The sequence below is a fragment of the Coffea arabica genome, chromosome 4e (assembly GCF_036785885.1).
Source record: "Coffea arabica cultivar ET-39 chromosome 4e, Coffea Arabica ET-39 HiFi, whole genome shotgun sequence".
Lineage (NCBI taxonomy): Eukaryota > Viridiplantae > Streptophyta > Magnoliopsida > Gentianales > Rubiaceae > Coffea > Coffea arabica.
In genome coordinates this window covers 47,242,220-47,265,867 of record NC_092317.1, presented here as the reverse complement: position 1 = coordinate 47,265,867, position 23,648 = coordinate 47,242,220, and the positions used below count along the sequence as shown (strand labels likewise).

Here is a 23,648-nt window from a genome sequence, read left to right as displayed (position 1 = left end):
ATTGATTTGGGTGTGTAGTTCAGTACCATATTATTTGGTAGTTGAAGGCAAATGGTTGCTAAAAGAAATTTTCGTCAAGGTGGATATTTGTTAGAAAATTGGCTTAATTTCTTTTAAGTAGATTTCTTGTTTTGTGTGAAAGTAACTAGTTTCCTAATTGGTTTTAGTTACTTGAAATAGTAGCCAAGGAATATTTTATTTAGTTTAGAATGAGAAGTTATTTCTTATTCTGTACAAGTCTAGGAATTAGAATTGGTTTTCTATTGTTATTTGAGTTTTGGCCAAATAATGTTCCCTATAAATAGATGGGTTGACATACTACACAAGAGACACACAAGGACACACAAGGGTAACATGTAGCCTTACACATAGGTGGTGAGAGAGGGTTCTTCGGAGATGAGAGATAGTATACAAGGATTGGATTTGGGTTCAAGTTGTATTCTTGTATAAGGTTTTCCTTTCATAATAAAGAACGAGTTTCTCTTCGTGGACGTATGTTCAATGGTGGAGCCGAACCATGTTAAATATCATGTGTCGTCTATCTTTCATTTTTGTGGCTTATTTATAATTAAATTATCATTTACTTGATATCTCAACAGTTATTTGTTCTGCGCTTGGACCCTAACAGTTTATATGATAAGAACTTCTTTTTCTTCACATTCTTCTATTATCTGCTATTAAGGAACACGAGAAGAAGTAAGCTTAATCTTACTTCGCTTGCAAACCTTTAACTTTTTTATGCTAAAGTACACACTTTAGATACACTTTAAAGTATATCTAATTCAGTTGTTTAACGTTATACTTACATAAGCGTTTTTTTGTTGGATAATGTATGATTTTGAATTCTAAATTATATTTGTAATCTTTATAAGATTTTGAATATAACGATAAATTAGTTAAATTTTATTTTTTATTTTTTAAGGAATAAAAGTTATCCCAAAATTACTAATTTTGAATTTGTGCTAAAAGTGATTTGAAACAAAAATCTCTAATCCTAAATTATTCCAAAAACTCTTTTCTGGTACATATACATTTATATATGTGCATGTCACTAAATTAATTACTGATACTCTTTGTCATGTAAGGATACCAGCAAAATCAGTACACTGAACGTTCAAAATAGGCAGGATATCCAATTCCAAAACCAAACTTTGAAACACACGATATATACCAATTCAGAAAGATCTTCAATTCTTATTTATTTTTTTTTTCCTTTTGAAGTCTTGAGCATATATCCTTGAATATTGTTACATTTTTTTTTTTTTCACTTTAATCTTTATTTATGAACTGAAAAGAGTACAAAGAGAGACAGCAACCAACTACTGCCTAACAAGCTAAAGAAGCTCTACTCCTACGAATGTTCGGAACGCCTAACCGATCAAGATTAACATCACCCCTCACCAGGCAAGGCAACTCAGAAAATGAAACATATGTTGAGTTAAACCCAGCGTCCACACCCACATTGGCCAATCTATCCGCAGGCCTATTCGCTTCCCGAAAGCAATGAGAAATCTCTCTAAACAACCCCTTAGCATTCAACACCTCCTGTAAACCTCGTTGCAACTGCCATGGACACCTCACCGTTCCCCGAATAATCTGAACTAACACCAATGAATCTGATTCGATGTGCAAAGCACTGTATCCCCGATCTACGGCCAACCGAATCCCATGAAGAAGCGCCTCCAATTCCGCCTGCAAACTTGTTAGCTCCCCAAAAAAACATGAGAACCCTAGCAGAAACCTTCCCTCATAGTTACGAATGATGCCTCCCCCTCCACTCATGCCAGGATTACCTCTAGAGCAACCGTCAGAGTTTAGCTTCACCACCGACTGCTTCGGACACCGCCAACGAACAATTTGCACCTGATAACGACGTGCCAAACCAGCCACAGATTCAAAGAAACTCGGCCACCCGCGGCAAGAAGAAACAGTATTCTTAAACCTAATCTGGAATAGGTCTCGCAGATCACAAAAAATTCTATCACTGACTATAGCAACAGGCAAACTCTGACCCTCGAACACAAACTTATTCCGCATTTTCCACAAGTGCCAACAAATCAAAAACGGCAGCACACGAAAAAGAAACTGAAGAAACGGGTTCCGAGTAGGCTTCAACCACCAACCAATCACCTTATGTCGTATTGTCGAGGAAACCCCAAACCCTCCCACCACCACTTCAAAAGACTCCCAGATTTGCCGTGGAACCTCCCCAGTGCAGAAAATATGATCCAGAGACTCCTGACATGGGAAGGAACAACAAAAACAGCGAGACGGCCCGACAACCCCAAGCTTTTGCAACCTATCCATCACTGGCAATCTAGCCCCCAGCAGACGCAGCATAAAGAAGGACACATTACTCGGCAATTCCTGACCCCAGAGCGAGGAGTATAGACAAGACCTGTTACCAACCTCACGAGCACTTTGGTAGGCCGACGATAGGGAGAAATCCCCTGAGGTACTGGGAGACCAGACCATTCTGTCCGAATGCGTCTCAGCGGGAGGTTCAACACGCAGGATCTGCCCCACCCACCAGCTGGGCAGCACAGAGCACAGCCTCTGCACGTTCCACCGACCATGCTCCACGAAATCGGATACTGCATATTCCTGGAAAGAGTCGACCTGGCGACATAAAGGACCTTGTCCTAACCAATCATCATGCCAAAAACTTGCCGATCCATTGGACAAGACCCAGCGAATCTGCTGCTCAGCAACCCCCTGAATAGATATCAATCTCTTCCAAGTCCAAGAACTCCCCGGCGAGACGTCCGCAGAGCAAGGGTGGAAATTCGGGCAGTATTTACAATGTAAAAACTCAGCCCATAAAGACTTCCGCAATCTAAACTGCCACCAAAGTTTCATCGAGAAAGCGTCGAACACATCCCTCAACGACCTCAAACCTGCACCTCCCCTGTCATATGGCTGACACAACTGCTCCCATTTGATCCAGTGAAAACTCAGCCCCCCTTCGGAGGCCCCCCAGAGAAAATTAGCAAAAGTCTTCTCCAGTAACCCAAAGATGGCCTTGGGAGGAGTGGATGCCGCAAGAATATGAAGAGGCATAGAAGATAGCACACTCCTGATCAGGACCAGCCTACCACCGTGCGACAATAACCTCCCCTTCCACGATAGCACCCTGGCTAGTATGGAATCACAAATTTCCGAAAAATAACCTTTCTTCCTCCGCCCAACATATAAGGGACAACCCAAGTATTTGACCGGAAACTCCCGCGAGGGGAACCCAGTGAGTTCTCCAAGCATACGTTTTCTCGCCCTGGGAAACCTGCTATGGGACAAAAAACAACTCTTTTGATGGTTCACCTGCTGACCTGATACCGAAGAGTAATCTCCCAGAGCTTTCATAACCAAACGAACTGACCTCTTCAGCCCACTTGAAAAGATAACCACATCATCGGCATAAGCCAGGTGCGTAACCTTCGGGCATCCATGAGGTACACTAAACGGTGAAAAGAGGGGGGAGGAAAGCAAAGAATTTAAGAGGCGAGATAGGACCTCGGCACCAATCACAAAAAGAGCTGGAGAAATAGGGTCCCCTTGCCTTAGCCCTCGACTAGATTGGAAGAAACCTTGAGGAGCACCATTGACCATGACCGAGAACCAGACATTCGAAATCAACCTCCAAATCATATCAATCCACCGCTCTCCGAACCCGAACCTACGCAAGACCTGTAACAAAAAAGGCCACGAAACTCTGTCGTAGGCCTTGGCCATATCCAACTTCAAAACTACGTTACCCCCACGATTCGATTTCCGAATATCAGATAACAACTCCTGGGCCAATAAAAAATTTTCGGATATCTGCCTTCCCTGAACAAACCCACTCTGTTGCGGGGAGATAATACCAGGCAGCACCTTTGATAGACGGTTGGCCAACAATTTTGAAATCACCTTATTGACAAAGTTACAAAGACTTATCGGCCGAAATTGACTAAAATCTTGCGGGGAGGTTACCTTGGGAATCAGCACAATCCACGTCGAAGAAACACTCCGCGGCAACTCATGCCCACAAAAGAAACTAAACACTGCGTCGCACAAATCCTTGCCCACCACCTCCCACGCAAAGGTGAAAAAAGTTCCTGTAAAACCATCTGGCCCACCCGCACTCTCCCCATCCATGTTAAACACCACCTCCCTTATCTCCTCGTGCGATGGAAACCGCTCCAAATCAGCAACTTGAACATCGGACACAACCTTAGGAATCACATCCAAAATCCTCCATGACCCAGTGGCAGGCTCCTCCGAAAGTAAGGATTTGAAGAACTCCACCCCCATGGCAGACACCTGACCTTCATCCGATACCCACTCCCCCTGGTCATTCTTAATTCGGTGAATGATGGACTTAGCTCTTCTCTCCGCCACAATCGAATGGAAATACTTAGAATTTTTGTCCCCGTCCTTAAGCCATTTGACCCTTGCCTTTTGCCGCCAATACCCTTCCTCTCTCACCAGAGAATTTCTCAGTCTAGCACGAGCCTCCTGGAGTGCCAACCAATGCGACTGACAAGGCTCATTTCCATAAGCGTCCTCTGCAGCTGCTACCTCGCCCTCCGCCCTCTTCACCGCGTCAAAAATGTTACCGAACTGCTCACGAGACCAAACTTGCAAGTCCCGTTTGACATTCCTCAGTTTAGCGGTTAAACGACTCAAAGGGCGCCCAGAACAAGGAACTGCCCAACTCCTCCTAATGACATCCAACAGCCCAGGCTTCGTCGTCCAAATATTCAAAAATCGAAAAGGTTTAGGCTTGTTATCTCGCCTCGTCGACGAAGACATTAGAAGGGGGGCATGATCCGAAGGCTCCCTTCCTAGATGTTGAACCTGAAATTGCACCCCAGAGAGAAAGGCCGTTTGATTGACAAACATTCTGTCCAGGCGCTTCCAGATACGGGCCAGACCCCCCCTATTATTACACCAAGTGAAAGGGCACCCCAGAAAACCAACATCCGAAACACCCGCCATCGACATGAACGTTCTAAGCTCCACCCCTTCGTCAACCCGAAAAGGCAATCCACCCCTCTTTTCATCCGCGCTAACAGTAACATTGAAATCACCTGCCAACATCCAAGGGTGCTCCGCCAGGTTTTCCGCTATCAGAGCTGACCACAGCAAAGCTCGCTCCTGCTCATTACATTTTGCATGGACAAAAGAAAAATACACTGGAACTGGGAAAATCGGAGAAATGATTTTAAGAGACACGTGCTGGGAGGATTCTCCCACAAGAGAACAGTCAAAGGAATTTTTATAAAATACCCAAATAGACCCCTGGTTATTCATGATCCAGCTATCCATCCTGAGGCGTGCACTAAACAAATGAATGTCGCGTGGTAACGCCTTAGGCTCACAAATAGCCACTAAAGGAATTGAAAACTCATCAATTAACCGTTTTAACCTACGAAAATTTGGGGATCGCGAGATACCCCGAATATTCCAAAAAAGCAGATTAATCATGAGACAAGGATGCAAATGAGTTAGAGGAGACTTTCGATTTAGAACGTAAAGCACGGTCACTCGGGATTTGGAGCCGAGTACCCCTCGGCTTAGGCTTATCTACCAAACTAAAAACCTCCCCATTATTCACCTGTTCGTGTACCTGCTGAATTATAGGATCAAGATTAAAAATGTCAATCACCAAAGACCCCTCCTCCTGTTGCTTACCTGATGGTTGCCCGCGCGGCGATAAGCTCCCTGCACTAACTTCTGCACCAGACAACCCCACATCACCGACCTCGCTCCCCTCCTCTGACATGTCCATCCTCGAACCTGTCTCCGCCATAGCTGTCGAAGCAACAGCCTGATCTCCCAGCTGATTATCAACCGCACCAGCGAAATTCCGCTCCTGTTGGAGAACCGACTGCTGGCCACAAAGGTCCTCTCCCCCCTGTTCCTCCACCCGCAAAGGAGCTGCTAATTCTTGGGGTCCCTCCGCCAACCTATCCATCACCACCGACTCCCCAGCGCCGGTCACTGCCAGCGACCCTGCCTCCCCGCCAGCAAGCGGCGACGAAATCTGCCCAGCAGCGCCAAGCACCACTCCCCCCTTCCCCTTCTGCTCCTCCGCTATCCCCGGCCCCTCCAAAGGCATTGCCTTCACAGAATCTTGCGGAACCTCCTGGGTAACCTTTGGACGAAATTCCAGCCGTGGCCTCCTCTCATGCCACGCACCTGTGGAAACTTCAGAAACCTTTGCCGCTGGTGGCACCTCGCGGAACTCGGGGTGCTTTACTCTACATTTGTGTTCGCTATGCCCCTGTCGAAAACAATACCCACAGTACTGCGGCATCCCCTCAGGCTCAAGGGCCTGCCAGAAACCATCACTCTCCCCCTGCCCAAAACCTACCCATACTCTCTGTGGCAGTGATTTCACCAAGTCAACCTCCACACATACTCTGGCCACGCTCGGACGGGATAGAGAGCTCGTTGCTGCATCCATGAAGAGTGGCCGACCCAGAGGTGAAACAATATGGAAAAGGCATTCCTTATTGAACAAATGTATCGGGAGTTTGGGAAGGGAGAACCAAACAGGAACAATCGAAGGCTCCTTATCGACATGGAAGGAGGGTGTCCATTTGAAGACCCGCATCGGATAACCCAATATATACCAGATGTGCCGCCCCCAGATTCTGTGAAAGTCCCGTTCAGTTTGGAGGCGAATGATGATATGACGAGGATCCAACAAACCTACCGAAACCGCCGTCAAGTCCAGCGTGTTAAAAAATTTTCGGATGTCCTCCATGGCCGGCCTACCCCTGGAGAACTTCCCTATTAGAGCAAGGGTAAAAGGCGCTGCAGCCCTAGCCATGTCAGCCGAGGAGAAAACTACAGCAGGCTCCCCTCTCCTCGTAGTCTTGTCTGCTCGCACGTTCACGCAAGAAGGCTCCCTAGACGAAAAGAGCGAAGAAAAAGATTTTGCTTGGAAAGAAGGGAAGGAATCTGGAAGCTTCCCTTCAGCAAGAGGCTGAAGGGTAGCGGTGTCCGCCATGGCGGCACGCACGGCAGCCAACCAAAGCGCACGGACTTACCCAGAGAGAAAACCTAGAGTGATGTCACCGATCATCCTTGAATATTGTTACATCAATCATTAATGTACGAGAGAGTTCTAATCCTACAATAGTTTCCCAGATACCAAAGCACTAATATATCAGATTCCATGTATGTCAGTGGAAGTAAATATGCTCTTTGTTGTGCATTAGGATGCATTCCAAACATTCATAATCGCCTTTCCAAGAATCATCCTTCCAAGCCCGAATGAAGCACTGAAAAAACCCATGTTGCGTGACTTAATTTTTTTTTAAATTATTGTCTTTCCGTCAGAATAAGGAAATAAGTTTATACTTTTTGATTTCGTAATGTATCTAACTGACAAACCTGCCACAGTATATAATTTAAGCCATAGATTTTGATGCCAACTAAAAAAAACTCGTACGAGAATCTCATGTTTGTCAATTACTTTATTCAACAAACTTAGGTAGACTATGTTTGGAAAACAACAGATGGATATTGCCACTTTCTTTTCTTTCAAATAGATGAGATCGAAAAAGGGATGCTAGCTATAGATGTGATGGTGGGAGGTGTCAATCTTACACGAGGCAACATCACCATCCTTAATGTCAATAAATGACCAAAACTATAAAATATATACCAGAAAAGGATTAACCATAAAATATAAACCATGTGATGCATTTGTCATAAAGTTAGATTCTTCAATTCATGCGCATTAACCAAGCAAGTACTTTAGTACGTATAAGTGACATTAAGCTGCAAATCTTGCAATGTCTTCCCGTAGCTCTTGGCTCCCATAGGCTATAGGAAAATATAGAAGGTTGTGTACATTTTAGCAAAAACCAAATCTGAAATGTTCCAAAGTTTTGAAATGTTCTAAATTCTAGGTAGTCGGGCTGCCACATCTCATTCTTTTATGGTTAAAAGTTGTGTCAGTTAACATGTGGTATTAGCCCCAATCATTGAGATGCTCATCTGGCCTCAGATTGCATATATATATATATATATATATGCATATATATACTGTTCTATTGAGTTTATATATATTGTTGTAATTTCTAATTGCTTATTGTGATAAAAAAATTACAAAATCTGCTTTAGTTATTCGTGATATTTAGGTAACTATACACATAAATTATTGTTCGCATGTAATATATTTTTTTTTTATAATTTGTGTTGGTTCTTTTTAATTAGGTCTTTAATTAGAAAATTCAAGGCACAACTAAGGAAAATAGAGAAACTTTTATTGTTATAAGTGATTCTCAAATATCAATTCTTCTAGCCATCTATTTTGCTTGAATTTTAATATTATTCACTTCTTATTTTGTCAACAATCACATACTTTTTCAAAACTAGTGCTTTTGTCACTCCTTAAGTGTGTGTTTATTTTACAAATTGTATGATTTTTTTCCTAACATATTAAGTTATTACATTTCATGGTACACATGTATGTGTTTATTTGGAAAATCTGTAAGTACAATTTCTTTATAGCAATTTATTGTATTTGAAATTATGGTGGAAAAAAAGAGAGAATGTGAATAGTTTGACTTTGGAAGAAGTTATTGTATTGAAACTATGGTGGAAAACAAAAGAGGAAATGTGAATAGTTTGATAACTAACTTTAAAGGTTACTTTTGGTATAACACAAAGTGACACAAAATATTTACACCAACCCTCTCCTCTCCTTTCATATATAGAAATTAGACGATGCAAATAACAATTTAAACATTAGTATGTGTCGATAACTATTAAAATTATGGTGTCAATGGTGCTATCACAAAAATTTTAATGTCTTAAGAGTGCTTTGCACAACCTAAATTATGCCTAGGGATCTTTTCCTTGCAAATGTATTATAGTTGCATGTCAAAAAAAAAAAATATATTGTAACATCAGTCAATGTACAAGAATGTACCACTTGGATCTATAACTTATCAAAGATTGAGACTCGGATCTATGTGAGAAATTATGAAATTATCCTTGGATTCTGCTTCAATAGAGTTAATTTATGTCTAACTCATCTCACCGATCTTCAATGGTTATCTATCTTTTCCTCCACTGCTTTTGTCCTCATGCAATTGAAGCAAATTTTGTTCTTCTTGCCACGATGTCTATTCTCACATGGCCACTTTTTTCATGTAAAGCAAAATTTGCTCTTCTTTCCTAATTGACATCTATCCTTGCATTCTCACTTTTTTTCTTGGATTTACTTATTATTTTGTAATTGAAATAACGCATTTTTCTCTTGCATGTCCTACATGTGTTTTAAAATCGATTTTGATTCTACATGTGAACATGTCACAGTGCGTGTGTGAGAGAAAATAATTAATCCAAAATTCCACAAAAAAACAATCTCCACCCCACCAACCACCTCAAAAGAAAACAAAATAACATTTATCACAGCAAATACTTAGATAAGCATGGATAAATATCATTAAATTTGTGAAAGTTCATCCGTGCATCTATGATCATCACAGATTTGTGTGTCTGAGAATTGAAGTGATGGATTTGTTGGTAGTAGTATCATAGTAGATGCACGAGATTTTTGCTCACGTGATGTTGTGTGTTTTTCTAAAGGAAAATTAAAAACGTTGTGTTACTTTTTAACCTAATGAAAACCACTGGAAAGTAAATACTGCGAAATTCAAACGTTAAGAAAACTTTATCCATAAATATTCAAGTGAAAAGAAAGAAAGGTAGATGAAAAATTGAATCTATGAAGAATATGCCTAACATGATATTTGTGTATTTTTAAAGTTCAAAAATTCTACTTAGAAATCCCTCATTAGATGTTTCACCCCAAAAATGTTTTATCAATAAACAAAATTATTTAGATGTCCATGTTCGTATAGTAGTATTACTCGAATTTCTATACACAAACCACTTTTACGAGTTCTAAGCTTGTAATCAGTGTTATCAAGAACATTATTTCAATTTAATTAACTAGTAAAGAAAATAATTATTATGAAAATACAACAAAAATATATTATATCCACTTATAATAAAAGTGGTCCATTTGATACAGTTTAGTTTTCGCTTTTTACTTTAAACATTATATTAAGATAGAATCATGATAGTGATTTGTTGATTTTCAGCCACATGTGCATAAAAGGAAATAAAAAACAAATAATTCATAACAGAATGTTCTTTAACAAATTTATCGCTATTGTTGAGGTCAAGTAAGATTTTTTTTTCAACAATTTGAATTCTATTACTTAATCTTTACGCTGAGTCCGTTTTTATGTATAACTTGGATCTCTGAAGGTAAATTCCCAAATAGGGAAACTTTTGTATACACTTTAACAGAAAAAAAAAGAATTGTGACCATACATGCAAATTTACTAATCTCTAAAAGTCATCATCAAAAGCAAAATAGCAAACTAAATTAGGAAATACAAATTGGTGATTGAATAAACAAACGATGAAAACTATATATCATGGTGAAATTCAACCAAATGGAGTGGCTTGTAGGTTAGAGGAATTCTCTTTAAACAAGTAGTTTTTACGATTTGTAAGAAAATGATCTTTGATATATATTACGGTTATTATCTTCTTCAACTATTAAACCAAAAAATTGTTAGCAGATCTGAAAAAAAAATTATTAGATGCTCGTATAAATGTAGACCATTAGATATTTTGTTTGATTTTGGTGTTTTACATTTTCTGGTTGGACTCTTGATTGTCAATTACTATTTTCAAGTCATTCACTCACAAACAAATAAAAGATAAACCAAGACAAATATTATATATGCTATTGTAATAGTTATAAATCAAATAGATTTTAGGCATGGTTTTGTTTTTGGCACTGGGTACTAGAAAACCCTAATTTAAAAGGCAATACAATTCATATTCTGCAACATTAATTTTTGTAAATGAATTACAAGATTGAGAATTGTTGTATAGAATTAAAACCATGAGAGCCTTTGTTATTGCATCATTGCACTACCAAACCCGAAATGTAATTCTCATCAAGAGGAAATTGAAAACTAAATTAGGAAATTTAAATAAATAAATCAGTTAAATGGAAAATCTGGAAAAATAGTTTGTCATTATCATGCAAGAGAAATGCTGCAAACATAGAGGTACATAAATTAGTAAAATTCTTTTTGCACAAATAGTTTTATGAGCTCTGAGCACATAATAATTGATATTCATGATGATGATGATGATGATTATTATTATTATTATTATTATTTCTTTTCAATTAACTCATGAAACAATTAATTATTACATGAAGAATATACAATAGAATTTTAGATTCTCTTATAAAAGTAATTCGTCAGATAAAGTTCAATTTTGGTGTTTTACTTTATTTAATGATGGAATAACTATCATCAATTATTGATTTTTTTGGTCAATTATTTGTGTGCAAGAAACAAATACGACAAATCGCTCTACATGTCATTTTTAACTGTTATATACAAATAGAGCTCGAGCATGAATTTTTTTTTGATGCTTTGTATTCCATGACTTAATTTGTAAAGTGATTCAATTCGTATTACTTAACCTAAATCTTAACCTAAATCTTTGCAAATGACAAATATTATATAAGCTATTTTAGCCGTATATTTTTGACAGAACTCGTGCATAGATATCTAATCAACACTTTGTATTCCATAACCTAATTATATAAAATAATCGAGTTCATATTGTGTAACCTAAACCATTTTAAACGAATATAGCACATAGGGAAATTTTTGTAAATAATTAAAACCATAAGACCATACATGCCAAATACATTATAATCCTTCAAAAGCCTTAATCATAATTCTCATACAGGAAAATAGATTTCTAAATTAGGAAACGTGTATATTTTGGTACCAACGTAATCGGATTGGAAAGAGACCATATTAGGATCACTCTAATGAACATCAAATCCACTCAAAAGGAAAAAACAAAAGAGAAAAGTGGAAATTATAGTGTGTTGCTAGGGTGTAGAAGAAATGTTATGAAACGAAGAGCCGTACAGAGAATGGAACTCTTTTGGAGTTTGGTAAGGAAGAACGGTCCAAAAGGCGACAACCATTTTAAAAAAAAAAAATGCTTACACGTGCAAATGACGGCCATCAAATTATCTTCCATTAAATCTTAACCCCTTGCTATCACCGCCATCTCATTTCCCAAGTTACCGTCATCTCCCTCTTCCCGTTAGTTCACTACTACAAATACTGCTACTTCTAGCCAATATTCAACTCATCCAATAAAAAATCCAACTCTTCTTCCTCCTTCTCACTCCTCAGTTCTCATCACAGCTAAGAGAGAACTGTTTTTTTTTTTTGGTTGTAGTTTAGATTTGAGAGGGCCTCAAATGCAATTAAAAGAAGTTTCCAAAGTGGCCCTGATGAAATAATTTAGCTACCGATTCATTTTTCTTTCTCTGTTTTTTAGCAGAAATTTGTTCTTTTTGGTAGTTACAATGAAAGACTATGCTCGGATTACTATGTAAGTTTTCTGGTTTGGTTTTTTAGGTTTTTCTTGTTATGAGATAATTCCTAATGAGTTCTTTTCCCTTTTTCACTTTAGGTTATATTTTGAAGCGATTGCATGCAAAGATTCTGACCATTGAGGGCAATTCATGTATAATGATCAATCTTTTATTTCAAATTTATGTCAATGTTAATTTTTTTTTATTTTCCTATTGCATGTATCACTATTTTTTTTATTTTTTTTGATTGGTAGGATTTTTCAAGGGTGTTCTCTGACTGCTAGTTATCACTATTAGATTTGTGATTGTTTTTTCATTTCTGAGTATTTGCTTGTTATCCCCTTAATTGGGTGTTGCTATAATTGCTTCTAGGATAGGCATTCAATGGTCTGATTTTAGTCTGAATTTCTCTTGTAGGGGCAGGTTGAATTGAATTGGCTTTTACCATACATGCATGCAGGTTTTAATTTGGTTTCGGATTTAATATTGAATCCTTATCCTTGTTTTGATTTAAATTTTGTTTAAATATTGGGAGTTCAACCCTTTTCCAGATTGAGTTTGAAGGGATGGATTTCTCACTTTTGTGAGTTTATGGTGATTGGTCTATATTAGTAATGTAAAAGATTCTTTTTCTTGTTTTCCAAATTTTGATTAGTTTTATGGAATTTAAATGAAAATATTTTTCCCCTAGAAGTACAAAATCATTTTCCAATTCAGGAATTTATTCTTATTCATTAGTGGCTCTTTTCAATGTATAAGATCCTTTCTGTTGATTTCGACATTTGGAATTTATTTCATGGAATTTAAATCTTTCTTTCCTTTCTTTTTTGGAAATACAAAAACATTTTCCAATTCAAGGAATATATTCTTATTCATAACTAGATCTTTTCGGCTGGCATTCACTGTCGTCCACAGTTGATTCTAGAGTTTGTTGTTTTATCTACTCAACTTTAAATAACCATGTTTCTACCCATTCAATTCCAATTTTTTTTTTTGTTTTGATGATTTGGAAAAGTGTTTGGTATTGACGATGGCAAAGAGATCTAGATTGGCACTTGGAGCTAGTCATCTCTGAGCTAAACATGCTAGTATTGTCAGCACTTGTTTGTGCTTGTATCAAGATGTGTGTTCATGCCCTTGTTGTTCAGTTTACACTCAACTGTTTCCTTGCAAATGTAGAACTGCTCCAACAATCAATGTCTTCAAAATTGAGTTTTGGGTTTTAACTAACTGTTTGGGAAACTTTTTCCTCGAATCATGCATTTCATGATGCGTTGCACGGTTTTCTCACAGAGGGTCTCGTTCGCCTTTTAAATGTAATACCTAACCAATTACATCCACTTTGTTACTCCCTATTTTAGATGTCTTATGGTTATGGAATTTGCTCTTCTTAGCATATCAAAGAGAGATATAGATTGTAATTATCCCAATCTTCAATAAAGATCATATATTTATGGCTAAACTGTTTAGGTATTCTTTTGCTTCTTTATTTTCCAGATTGTAGCATTAACTAATATCACTTGGACTGATGTCTTCAGGCTTAACTTTGTTGGACCAATTTAGTTCTCAGATTTCTCAGTCTTTCAGCCATCATATTGGAAGGGCCATTATTTCTTGTCTCTCGGGACTTGCAAGCGCCTGTGAAGAAGAGAGCAAGTGGGTTTTTAATACTTATTCTTCCATCGAGAACTCAAAGCGAAAGGGTCCAAGGGAGAGAACTCAAAGCTAAAGCATCCTGAGGAAGAGACTGGAGTGATGAAATCATCCAAGCGACTGGCATTCCAAGGGCAAGGCTCAAAGCAGAAGTGCCCCAAGGGAGGGAACTCAAAGCAAAAGCACCTCAAGGAAGAGACTGGAGTGATGAAACCATCCAAGCCATTGGTATTCCAAGGGCAAGCTATGGATCAAGAAGATGACCAAGGCCACCATGGGTATTATACTGATACAAGTTCACTCATCCTCAAACTTGGCCAAGATCTCTCAATTAATTGCTTACTTCGCTGCTCGAGGGCAGATTATGGCACTATCGCTTCACTCAATCAGAGTTTCAGGTCTCTAATCCGAAGTGGGGATCTTTATAAGTTGAGGAGGCAGCTGGGTATTGTAGAACATTGGGTCTATGTTTCTTGCAGCCTTCTTGAATGGGAAGCTTTTGATCCTTTGCGCCGTAGATGGATGTCTTTGCCTAAAATGATTTCAAACGAGTGTTTCCTTTTTTCTGACAAGGAGTCACTGGCTGTTGGCACTGAACTTCTTGTCTTTGGAAAGGAAATAGAGTCTCAAGTGATCTACAAATACACCATATTAACCAATGCATGGTCGTCTGGCATAAGGACAAACATCCCAAGATGGTTGTTTGGCTCTGCTAGTCTTGGAGAGATTGCGATCGTGGCTGGTGGTTGCGACTCAAAAGGCAATTTACTGAGCTCTGCTGAACTTTATAACTCAACGACAGAAAGTTGGTTGACTCTTCCCAGAATGCATAAACCTAGAAAACTATGTTCAGGGGTATTCATAGATGGCAAGTTTTATGTCATCGGTGGTGTCGGAATAGGCAACCCAAGTGCAAGCGATGGAGCCAGCTTAAAGGTGCTTACCTGTGGAGAGGTATATGATTTGAGGACAGGAACCTGGTTTGAAATTCCTGATATGTGCCCTCAATGTGCTAGAGAGGGTACTAATGATTCTCCTGCAACAGCAAGAGCACCTCCTCTGCTCGCAGTGGTGAAGAATGAGTTATATGCAGCTTATTGCGATGAAAAGGAAGTCTGGAAGTATGACAAGCAGAGAAATGTGTGGATTACCATAGGTAGATTGCCTGAACAGGCAACCTCCATGAATGGCTGGGGGTTGGCATTCAGGGCTTGTGGTAATCAATTGATGGTTATCGGTGGACCAAGGGCATTGAATGGAGGGTACATAGAGATCAATGCTTGGGAGCCAGATGAAGGTCCCCTAAAGTGGACATTGCTGGGAACAAAGCATTCAGGTAGTTTTGTGTATAATTGCGCTGTGATGGGTTGCTGAGGTGTCCTGATTTGGCAACAACTCATAGTTTACAAGTTTACTTTAATCTGTCTTGTTAATTTGATATTCAGCAAAAAATTTTGGCTAGTCAAGCGCTTGAAAGAAATTCAAGAGGCATAGACAAATAATGTAGAGCACCAGGTGCATCTTTTAGCCGTGAAATATTGTAAAACTTCGATAAATAGAATGGAATATGCTATGTAAACAGACAATTCTGATTTCCCATAATATCTTAATTTGATGTAGAAAAGTTGTAATTGCCTGGTTTCTTTTGTTCTATGTATTTTCTTGCTTGTATATTGTCATCCTTCAAATATGGTAAAGCTGGTGATAAACATATCCTTTCTCCTTCTGATTAAAGGACCAACAAGTTTCACAGTTCCACTGATTGGCAATTGCCAAGTTCACATTTAGTGGTTTAATCAGCTGGTATATATATGCAATCAGAGGCCAAATGAACATCTCAATGAATGGGGCTAATGCCATGTGTTAATTATATATATATATATATACAAATGAACATCTCAATGAATGGGGCTAATGCCATGTGTTAATTATATATATATATATATATATATATATATATATATAAACTGTTCTATTGAGTTTATATATATTATTTTAAGATGTTATAATTTCTAATTGCTTATTGTGATAAAAAGTACAAAGTTCACTTTAGTTAATCATGATATTTAGGTTACTATACACATAAATTATTGTGTGCATGTAAACGTTTTCTTATAATTTGTATAGGAAAATAGAAAATCTTTTATTGTTATAGATGATTCTCAAATATCAATTCTCCTAACCGTATATTTCTCGTATGCTTGAATATTTAAATTATTCACTTCTTATTTTGTCAGCAATCACATACTTTTTTAAAACTAGTGCTTTTGGCACACCTTAAGTATGTGTTTATTTTAAAAAAATATATGATTATTTTTTCCATGATATTAAATTATTACATTTCATGGTACACGTGTATTTGTTTATTTGGAAAATCTGAAATTACAATTTTTTAGAGCAATTTATTGTATTTGAGATTATGGTGGAGAAAAAGAGAGAATCTGAATTGTTCAACATTGGAAGAAGTTATTGTATTGAAACTATGGTGGAAAAAAAGAGGAAATGTGAATAGTTTGAAAACTAACTTTAAAGGGTGCTTTTGGTATAACATAAAGTAACACAAAATGTTAACACGAACCCTCTCCTCTCCTTTTATATATAATATAGATATAGATATTAGACGATGCAAATAACAATTTAAACATTAGTATGTGTCGATAACTACTAAAATTACAGTGTCAACGGTGCTATCCCAAAAATTTTAAAGTCTTGAGAGTATTTTGCACAGCCTAAATTACGCCTAGGAATCATTTCCTTGCAAATGTATTATAGTTGCATGTAAAAAAAAAATTGTAAGATCAGTCAATGTACAAGAATGGTACACTTTGATCTAGATCTTACCAAAGATTGAGAGGCTCGGATTTATGTGAGAAATTATCCTTGGAATCTGCTTCAATAGAGTTAATTTATGACTAACTCATCTTACTGATCTTCAATGGTTATCTATCCTTTCCTCCACTGCTTTTGTCGTCACGCAATTGAAGCAAATTTTGTTCTTCTTGCCACGATGTCTATTCTCACATGGCCACTTTTTTTCATTTAAAGCAAAATTTGCTCTTCTTTCCTACTTGACATCTATCCTTGCATTCTCACTTTTTTCTTGGATTTACTTATTATTTTGTAAATTAAATAACACATTTTTCTCATGCATGTCCTACACGTGTTTTAAAATCGATTTTGATTCTACATGTGAACATGTCACAGTGCGTGTGTGAGAGGAAATAATTAATCCAAAATTCCACAAAAAAGCAATCTCCACCCCACCAACCACCTCAAAAGAAAACAAAATAACATTTATCACAGCAAATACTTAGATAAGCATGGAAAAATATCATTGAATTTGTGAAACTTCATCCGTGCATCTATGATCATCACAGATTTGTGTATGTGAGAATTTAAGTGGTGGATTTGTTGGTAGTAGTATCATAGTAGCTGCACGAGATTTTTGCTCACGTGAAGTTGTGTGTTTTTCTAAAGGAAAATTAAAAACGTTGTGTTACTTTTTAACCTAATCAAAACCACTAGAAAGTAAATACTACGAAATTCAAACATTAAGAAAAATTTATCCATAAATATTCAAGTGAAAAGAAAGAAAGATAGATGAAAAATTGAATCTGTGAAGAATATGCCTAACATGATATATGTTTATTTTTAAAGTTCAACAATTCTACTTAGAAATCCCTCATTAGATATTTCACTCCAAAAATGTTTTATCAATAAACAAAATTATTTAGATGTCCATGTTTGTATAGTAGTATTACTCGAATTTCTATACACAAACCATTTTTACGATTTCTAATCTTGTAATCAGTGTTATCAAGAACATTATTTCAATTTAATTAACTAGTAAAGAAAATAATTATTATGAAAATACAACAAAAATATATTATATCCACTTATAAAAGTGGTCCATTTGATACAATATAGTTTTGGCTTTTTACTTTAAAAATTATATTAAGATAGAATCATGATAGTGAATTGTTGATTTTCTACCATATGTGCATAAAAGGAAAGAAAAAACAAATAATTCATGACAGAATGTTCTTCAACAAATCTATCGCTATTAAGGTCGAGCAAGATTTTTTTTTTTCAACAATTTGAATTCTATAACTTAATCTTTACGCTGAGTCCGTTTTTATGTATAACTTGAATCTCTGAAGGTAAATTCCCAAATAGGGAAACTTTTGTATATACTTTAACAACAAGAAAAAGAAATATGACCATACATGCAAATTTACTAATCTCTAAAAATCATCATCAAATGCAAAATAGCAAACTAAATTAGGAAATACAAATGGGTGATTGAATAAACAAAATGATGAAAACTATATATCATGGTGAAATTCAACCAAGTGGAGTGGCTTGTAGGTTTGAGGATTCTCTTTGCATAAGTAGTTTTTACGAGTTGTAAGAAAATGATCTTTGAGATATATTACGGTTATTATCTTCTTTAACTATTAAACCAAAAAATCGTTGTGAGATCTGAAAAAAAAATTATTAGATGCTCGTATAAAGGGAGACCATTAGATATTTTGTTTGATTTTGGTGTTTTACATTTTCTGGTTGGACTCTTGATTATCAATTACTATTTTCAAGTCATTCACTCACAAACAAATAAAAGATAAACCAAGACAAATATTATATATGCTATTGTAATAGTTATAAATCAAATAGATTTCAGGCATGGTTTTGTTTTTGGCACTGGGTACTAGAAAACCCTAATTTAAAAGGCAATACAATTCATATTCTGCAACTTTAATTTTTGCAAATGAATTACAAGATTGAGAACTATTGTATAGAATTAAAACCATGAGAGCCTTTGTTATTGCATCATTGCCCTACCTAACCTGAAAGGTAATTATCATCAAGAGGAAATTGAAAACTAAATTAGGAAATTTAAATAAATAAATTAGTTAAATGGAAAATCTGGAAAAATAGTTTGTTATTATCATGCAAGAGAGATGCTGCAAACATAGAGGTACGTAAATTAGTAAAATTCCTTTTACAGAAATAGTTTTATGAGCTCTAAGCACATAATAATTGATATTCATGATGACGACGATGATGATTATTATTATTTCTTTTCAATTAACTCATGAAACAATTAATTATTACGTGAAGAATATACAATAGAATTTTAGATTCTTTATAAAAGTAATTCGTTCGATAAAGTTCGATTTTGGTGTTTTACTTTATTTAATGATGGAATAACTATCATCAATTATTGATTATTTTGGTCAATTATTTGTGTGCAAGAAACAAATACGACAAATCGCCCTACATGTCATTTTTAACTGTTATATACAAATAGAGCTCGAGCATGAATTTTTTTTTGAAGCTTTGTATTCCATGACCTAATTTGTAAAGTGATTCAATTCGTATTTCTTAACCTAAATCTTTGCAAATGACAAATATTATATAAGCTATTTTAGCCGTATATTTTTGACAGAACTCGTGCATAGATATCTAATCAACACTTTGTATTCCATAGCCTAATTATATAGAATAATCGAGTTCATATTGTGTAACCTAAACCATTTTAAACGAATATAGCACATAGGGAAATTTTTGTAAATAATTAAAACCATAAGACCATACATGCCAAATACATTATAATTCTTCAAAAGCCTTAATCATAATTCTCATACAGGAAAATAGATTTCTAAATTAGGAAACGTGTATATTTTGGTACCAACGTAATCGGATTGGAAAGAGACCATATTAGGATCACTCTAATGAACATCAAATCCACTCAAAAGGAAAAAACAAAAGAGAAAAGTGGAAATTATAGTGTGTTGCTAGGGTGTAGAAGAAATGTTATGAAACGAAGAGCCGTACAGAGAATGGAACTCTTTTGGAGTTTGGTAAGGAAGAACGGTCCAAAAGGTGACAACCATTTCAAAAAAAAAAAAAATGCTTACACGTGCAAATGACGGCCATCAAATTATCTTCCATTAAATCTTAACCCCTTGCTATCACCGCCATCTCATTTCCCAAGTTACCGTCGTCTCCCTCTTCCCATTAGTTCACTACTACAAATACTGCTACTTCTAGCCAATATTCAACTCATCCAATAAAAAATCCAACTCTTCTTCCTTCTTCTCACTCCTCAGTTCTCATCACAGCTAAGAGAGAACTGTTTTTTTCTTGTTGTAGTTTAGATTTGAGAGGGCCTCAAATGCAAATAAAAGAAGTTTCCAAAGTGGCCCTGATAAAATAATTTAGCTACCGATTCATTTTTCTTTCTCTGTTTTTTAGTAGAAATTTGTTCTTTTTGGTAGTTACAATGAAAGACTATGCTCGGATTACTCTGTAAGTTTTCTGGTTTGGTTTTTTAGGTTTTTCTTGTTATGAGATAATTCCTAGTGAGTTCTTTTCCCTTTTTCATTTTAGGTTATATTTTGAAGGGAATGCATGTAAAGATTCTGACCATTGAGGGCAATTCATGTATAATGATCATTCTTTTATTTCAAATTTATGTCAATGTTAATTTTTTTTATTTTCCTATTGCATGTATCACTATTTTTTTATTTTTTTGATTGGTAGGATTTTTCAAAGGTGTTCTCTTGACTGCTAGTTATCACTATTAAATTTGAGATTGTTTTTTCATTTCTGAGTATTTGCTTGTTATCCCCTTAATTGGGTGTTGCTATAATTGCTTCCAGGATAGGTATTCGGTGGTATGATTTTAGTCTGAATTTCTCTTGCAAGGGCATGTTGAATTGAATTGGCTTTCACTGTACATGCATGCAGGTTTTAATTTGGTTTCGGATTTAATATTGAATCCTTATCCTTGTTTTGATTTAAATTTTGTTTAAATATTGGGAGTTCAATCCTTTTCCAGACTGAGTTTGAAGGGATGGATTTCTTACTTTTGTGAGTTTGTGGTGATTGGTCTATATTAGTAATGTAGAAGATTCTTTTTGTTGTTTTCCAAATTTTGTTTAGTGTTATGGAATTTAAATGAAAATATTTTTCCCCTAGAAGTACAAAATCATTTTCCAATTCAGGAATTTATTCTTATTCATTAGTGGCTCTTTTCAATGTATAAGATCCTTTCTGTTGATTTTAGCATTTGGACTTTATTTCATGGAATTTAAATCTTTCTTTAAGGAATTTATTCTTATTCATAATTGGAACTTTTCGGCTAGCATTCACTGTCGTCCATAGTTGATTCTAGAGTTTGTTGTTTTATCTACTCAACTTTAAATAACCATGTTTCTACCTATTCAATTCCAATTTTTTCTGTTTTGATGATTTGGAAAAATATAAGATATTGACGATGGCAAAGAGATCTAGATTGGCACTTGGAGCTAGTCATCATGGAGCTAGACATGCTAGTATTGTCAGCACTTATTTGTGCTTGTATCAAGATGTGTGCTCATGCCCTTGTTGTTGAGTTTACACTCAACTGTTTCCTTGAAAATGTAGAACTGCTCCAACAATCAATGTCTTCAAAATTGAGTTTTGGGTTTTAACTGACTGTTTGTGAAAATTTTTCCTCTAATCATGTATTTCATGATGCGTTGCATGGTTTTCTCACAGAGGGTCTCGTTCACTTTTTAAATGCAATGCCGAACCAATTACATCCACTTTGTTACTCCCTGTTTTAGATGTCTTATAGTTATGGAATTTGCTCTTCTTAGCATATCAAAGAGAGATATAGATTGTAATTATCCCAATTTTCAATAAAGATCATATATTTATGGCTAAACTGTTTAGGTATTCTTTTGCTTATTTATTTTCCAGATTGTAGCATTAACTAATATCACTTGGACTGATGTCTTCAGGCTTAACTTTGTTGGACCAATTTAGTTCTCAGATTTCTCAGTCTTTCAGCCATCATATTGGAGGGGCCATCATTTCTTGTCTCTCGGGACTTGCAAGCGCCTGTGAAGAAGAGAGCAAGTGGGTTTTTAATACTCATTCTGCTATTGAGAACTCAAAGCGAAAGGGCCTGAGGGAGAGAACTCAAAGCTAAAGCATCCCGAGGAAGAGACTGGAGTGATGAAATCATCCAAGCGACTAGCATTCCGAGGGCAAGGCTCAAAGCAAAAGTGCCCCAAGGGAGGGAACTCAAAGCGAAAGCACCTCGAGGAAGAGACTGGAGTGATGAAACCATCCAAGCCACTAGCATTCCAAGGGCAAGCTATGGATCAAGAAGATGACCAAGTCCACTATGGGTATTATATTGATACAAGTTCACTCGTCCTCCAACTTGGCCAAGATCTCTCAATTAATTGCTTACTTCGCTGCTCGAGGGCAGATTATGGCACTATCGCTTCACTCAATCAGAGTTTCAGGTCTCTAATCCGAAGAGGGGATCTTTATAAGTTGAGGAGGCAGCTGGGTATTGTAGAACATTGGGTTTATGTTTCTTGCAGCCTTCTTGAATGGGAAGCTTTTGATCCTTTGCGCCGTAGATGGATGTCTTTGCCTAAAATGATTTCAAACGAATGTTTCCTTTTTTCTGACAAGGAGTCACTGGCTGTTGGCACCGAACTTCTTGTCTTTGGAAAGGAAATAGAGTCTCAAGTGATCTACAAATACAGCATATTAACCAATGCATGGTCGTTTGGTGTAAGGACAAATATCCCAAGATGGCTGTTTGGCTCTGCTAGTCTTGGAGAGATTGCGATCGTGGCTTGTGGTTGCGACTCAAAAGGCAATTTACTGAGCTCTGCCGAACTTTATAACTCAATGACTGAAAGTTGGTGCACTCTCCCCAGAATGCATAAACCCAGAAAACTATGTTCAGGAGTATTCATAGATAGCAAGTTTTATGTCATCGGTGGTGTCGGAATAGGCAACCCAAGTGCAAGCGATGGAGCCAGCTTAAAGGTGCTTACCTGTGGAGAGGTATATGATTTAAGGACAGGAACCTGGTTTGAAATTCCTGATATGTACCCTCAATGTGCTAGAGAGGGTACTTATGATTCTCCTGCAACAACAAGAGCACCTGCTCTGCTCGCAGTGGTGAAGAATGAGTTATATGCAGCTTATTGCGATGAAAAGGAAGTCTGGAAGTATGACAAGCAGAGAAATATGTGGATTACCATAGGTAGATTGCCTGAACAGGCAACCTCTATGAATGGCTGGGGGTTGGCATTCAGGGCCTGTGGTAATCAACTAATGGTTATCGGTGGACTAAGGGCATTGAATGGAGGGTGCATAGATATCAATGCTTGGGAGCCAGATGAAGGTCCCCTCGAGTGGACATTCCTGGGAACAAAGCATTCTGGAAGTTTTGTGTATAATTGCGCTGTTATGCGCTGCTGAGGTGTCCTAATTTGGCAACAACTCAAAGTTTACATGTTTACTTTCAAATGTCTTGTTCATTTGATATTCAAAAAAAAATTTTGGCTAGTCAAGAGCTTGAAAGAAATTCAAGAGGCATAGACAAATAATGTAGAGCACTAGGTGCATCTTTTAGCTGTGAAATATTGTAAAACTTCAATAAACAGAATGGAATATGCTATGTAAATAGACAATTCTAATTTCCTTTAATATCTTAATTTGATGTAGAAATGTTGAAATTGCCTGATTTCTTTTGTTC

The 23,648-nt window shown here is 36.7% G+C and overlaps 2 protein-coding genes and 1 long non-coding RNA gene across 4 annotated transcripts; all 3 read left to right on the top strand.

Moving 5' to 3' along the window:
* Positions 1–11,877: 11,877 nt before the first annotated feature.
* LOC140006143 (uncharacterized) lies at positions 11,878–12,894 on the top strand. Its single transcript, XR_011813777.1, has 3 exons — positions 11,878–12,456; positions 12,538–12,591; positions 12,857–12,894. It is a non-coding gene; the product is annotated as an uncharacterized lncRNA (long non-coding RNA).
* Positions 12,895–14,047: 1,153 nt separating this feature from the next.
* LOC113741262 (F-box/kelch-repeat protein SKIP11-like) lies at positions 14,048–15,723 on the top strand. Its single transcript, XM_027268760.2, has one exon. It carries the CDS (start codon positions 14,195–14,197, stop codon positions 15,464–15,466), a length of 1,272 nt encoding a protein of 423 aa, XP_027124561.1. The 5' UTR covers positions 14,048–14,194; the 3' UTR covers positions 15,467–15,723.
* A 4,299-nt stretch (positions 15,724–20,022) lies between these two features.
* Positions 20,023–23,636, top strand: LOC113741463 (F-box/kelch-repeat protein SKIP11-like). Of its 2 annotated transcripts, XM_072048006.1 has the most exons (3): positions 20,023–20,404; positions 20,486–20,539; positions 21,883–23,636. In XM_072048006.1, the coding sequence occupies exon 3, from the start codon at positions 22,100–22,102 to the stop codon at positions 23,369–23,371; it is 1,272 nt and encodes a 423-aa protein (XP_071904107.1). In that variant the 5' UTR covers positions 20,023–20,404; positions 20,486–20,539; positions 21,883–22,099; the 3' UTR covers positions 23,372–23,636. The 2 variants fall into 2 exon arrangements, with proteins under 2 accessions (XP_071904107.1, XP_027124798.2); XM_027268997.2 differs by lacking the exon at positions 20,486–20,539 and having other exon boundaries at positions 20,025–20,404.
* Positions 23,637–23,648: the final 12 nt, after the last annotated feature.